General features: G+C 45.2%; 1 protein-coding gene across 1 annotated transcript in view; it reads left to right on the forward strand.

Annotated features, from left to right (window-relative positions):
* Nucleotides 1-213: 213 nt before the first annotated feature.
* Nucleotides 214-4,004, forward strand: part of gabrg2 (gamma-aminobutyric acid type A receptor subunit gamma2) — a gene marked incomplete at both ends in the record, with an annotated part of 28,990 nt that continues 25,199 nt past the window's right edge. Inside the window, 2 exons of the mRNA XM_083665323.1 lie at nucleotides 214-368; nucleotides 1,261-1,403. Of these exons, the coding sequence (XP_083521449.1) occupies nucleotides 214-368; nucleotides 1,261-1,403 (298 nt within the window). The remainder of the gene's footprint in view (nucleotides 369-1,260; nucleotides 1,404-4,004) is intronic.

The following is a 4,004-nucleotide window of genomic DNA, read 5'->3' on the forward strand; positions in this document are numbered from 1 at the left end:
GTGGTCAAACGCTGTTATAGCCAGATAATATGCCCCCCCCTCCCCCCTTTACACCGTATTTCCTTGGTCTACAGAAACGATCCCCCAGAACGTAATCATTTGGAGACGATGTTGCGATGCTTAGGTTTGCCGTGCGAGAGACCCAGGTCCGATCCCCACTGGTTACTGGTTAGCACATCTCGATCAAGGTCCTCTGCCCTCTAAGGGACCATTATGAGGGCAGCCGTCTTGCCTCCTGCCTCCGGCCTCCGGCCTCCAACAGCCAGCCTCCGGCCTCCAGCAGCCAGCCCCCTGCCTCCGGCCTCCAGCAGCCAGCCTCGATCCCAGGCCCATTGCAACAACAAGAACATTATTCAGCAGCATGTAATGTACAGTAATTCACTTAGATGCTTCTTGTCTGAGTGGAGAAAGATGGCATTTACAGTATTAATGTAGGACGCTCTGTAGAAAGCGTAATGGGGGCCGACATTTCACTGAGATAGAACAACTTATGAGATTCACCCATCTGCTTGAGCACTCAAATGAGCACAGATAGCCAACAGATCCCATTACGGCTCCATCGCTTCACTGTCTGAGATCCACCGTAGCATTCGTCTGATGGTTCACCAAAAGGCTTTTGGAAACCAAAAAGTGCTGTCCCGATGTTGTTGTTGTTGTTGTTGTTGTTGTTGTTGTTGTTGTTGTTGTTCCCAACCTGTTATTTTATAGTGTGGCCCTCTCTAATGTCACTATGCCGGATGTCTGTTTTGTTGTAGAGACTGGTTGTCAGGTTGCGGGAGCATCACAAACCTCTCCTCTATGTAGGGCATGGGAGGGAGATCAGTAGCATCCAGCAGGAGGGCTGCCCTTTCATCTTGTTGCAGCCTAAGTCCTTTGATTTCTAACAGCAGGCAGCTCCCATTTGTAAGACAGGAGCCTGAATGCATAGCATGCTTAGCCTAGCATGACTAGCAGGCCTTTGTGTGTTACTGAGGAGTAGTTGCTTCGCATATGCTAGCAGAAACAAACCAACTTCTTTCCCTGAGTGTGGTCAAGTGGTCGTGTTTGTGCCACATAGCACATGTTCAACTTTATGCCTGAGACCGGGGTTTTGTCCCAGCGTGTGACTCCCTCTCTTTCTCTCTCCAATCTGTTTCTGTACTGTCGAAATAAAGGAACAATACGGAAAGGGAGGTGAATGTCCATTCTGAATAAAGCAAACAAAAAACAAACCAATTAGAAAATACTTCATATTTCCTTCTGCTCCTTTTCTCTCCACAGCTCCCTCCAGACTGACAACGATGATGACGAGGTGTCGAACAAAACGTGGGTGTTGACTCCCAAAGTCATCGAGAGTGATGTCACCCACATCTTGAACAGCCTATTAGATGGCTATGATAACAAGCTGCGACCAGATATAGGAGGTACGTGTCATCATCCAGCGCCTGGCCATCGATTGGCTGCTGGCTGGTCATTGCTCTACCCCCCCATCACAAATGACATACCTCCATTAACATCAATGTCATCATCACTATCTACATCAGCATCAACAACCTGTTGTAGATGAGTAGACCAGATGAGTAGATAGATGAGTAGACTAGATGAGTCGAGCTTGAGAAGATGATTATCCCTAGACAACACCATCACTGATACACTCACACCAGTGGAGTCTGGTAGAGGGAGAAATCCGTGGACGGGCCCATTGTAATTCATGGCATGGAATGAGGAATGGCATCATCTTAATTCCATTCTATGCATTACAATGAGCCGTCCTCTGATTTCTGCCTCCACCAGCCTCCCCTGAATCATCCACAGACCTGCCATTTCAAAGAGACAATACAGACTATGACACTATACTCTATGTAGCGGAGGTGGTTTGTGTTAGCTCCCTGAGGTAATGCCAAAGCTTTAGCTTAGCATGGTATGGTGTTGGATTGGCAAGCGGAAGACCTGGGTTTGATCCCACTGAGGTTGCATATACAAAGTGTGACTCAGGGGCGCTTAGTGGCGTAGCACACTAATCTGCTTACCACGTAATCACAAGGTTCCTGGTTTGATTCCGACCCTCGACCTATCTTGCATGTCATCCTTCCTCTCTCTCCCATCCTTCCTGTCAATCTCTACTGTCTCTATCCCAATAAAGCAGAAATGCCCTAAAAACATATTTAAGAAAAAAAGAAAAGTGTGACTCATAGACTATACTTAAGCAATAACGTCAGAGAGGCCGTGATTTATCGTCAATATTGTCATGGGTAGAGGGAGTTGTTAGACTCCAGGCGCAGTGGAGTGCTGGCAAACCCATATCAAGTGACAATATTGACGATAAATCACAGCCTCAAGGGCATTATTGCTTTAAAACAACAGTTACACCAAAAAAAAAAAACATTGTGACAATAAAACAGTGCTTTAAGCATTCATTTAGTGACAGATTGTGGTGGTTTCTGCCCTGCGCTGAGAAATATAGTCCCCAAAACGACAAACTTTGTCAAGGGGACGTGATACACAAATTTAATGTGGCGTAGGAGTATCATAACAGTTGATTTAACCGTGACATTATCGTCCGTTAAATCACAGCTTCGAACGGCTCTCCGTCAATCACAATCCTTCTTTTTTTGTCGTTGTACGAAACCCGTTGTAGAAGTGACTACACACAGCAAGTCTCATAGCCTATAAGGGACTATAGTGTCAAAGCTCATTTAACAGAAACAGCATGGTAGCATTATTATGCAGCTGTGGAACCTGGGCAGGCATGTCATCCATCATGGGCATATTAGGCCTGTCCGTCAGCGAGCTGCTGCGGGCCAAGCTCGGCGCCATCGGAGTAGCTTTCTGCCTTCACTTTGAGTGGCAGCTGGCCTCAGATCCCGTGGTCATGATGCTGGTGGGTGTTTATATAGCGGAGCTCCTATACCCACTCCGAGGCGCCGCCACCATCTTACCCTCCGACACGATAGGCTGTTGTCATCCCCTCACGCAGAACTGCCAAGTTACACAGAAACAGCGGGGTTATAATTAGCTAGCTAACAAACCGAAAATGGTAAGAGTGTTTTTTTGTGTGCGTGTGTGTGTATGTGTGTGCGTGTGTGTGTATGTGTGTGTGTGTGTGTGTGTGTGTGTGTGTGTTTGTGTGTTTTTTTACCCTCTGTCTGAACACTCTGAAACTGAGAACTGGGATTTGGATACATTGCAGAGTGTGTGCCACAGTTTCTTTTGAAGTGCATTACACAGCTCATTCAATTTTAATGCTGCTGCAGTCTATGTTTAGCCATAGAGCAAACAAGAGAGAGAGAGAGAGAGAGAGAGAGAGAGAGAGAGAGATGCTGGGAAAGACGTCGCCTTTTCCTCGATTTTTGATGCCACCGGAGCTCGGGCTTTCGTTGTCTACGTGAAAGAAAGGACGCATTTCTTGGCAGGTTCAAACACAATGTAATACAGTATAAAGCCCACATGGAGTGAAATTAATTGACAAAAGGTCTAAATGGATTTTATTGATTTTCCTTTTATCCTTTATAAGCCATTGCACCTTGAATTAACACATTTCGAGTGTTCTGAAAGTCCCGGTGTTGACGTTTTGTTTATATAACTGCGTTAGAATGTTCTCATTCCAAAACGTGGTCAGGGAATTGAGACAACATCAAGCTATGGCCTGTTTTATTTCATATACACAGTCATGTGTTTCTTTTTTATTTTGTTCCAAACAAATCAAATTACCAGCTGCTCTTATGGAAATAAATCTGGCTTTAAGTTCCAGGAATTAATGTCAGGGCAGAATATCATCAGTTCTGGCCCACTTTTCACTAATTTATCTCCAGCAATAGTTTATGATTAGAGATCAACTCTAAGCCACTTGCAATGTTGTGTTTATCTGTGAGTGGCATGCAAAGAGGATGTAAGCGCTTTGCCCTTTTAGCTCTGTCTAGATTTGGCCTCTAACCCTTACCGTACGTCTCACAACACTTGTGGAGATGCTAGTTTATTTGGCGAGGTATAAGCAAGATAGTAATGGTACATTCTTAGAAAAAAAG

Source organism: Argentina silus (genome assembly GCF_951799395.1).
Source record: "Argentina silus genome assembly, chromosome: 2".
In the NCBI taxonomy this organism is placed as follows: Eukaryota; Metazoa; Chordata; class Actinopteri; order Argentiniformes; family Argentinidae; genus Argentina; species Argentina silus.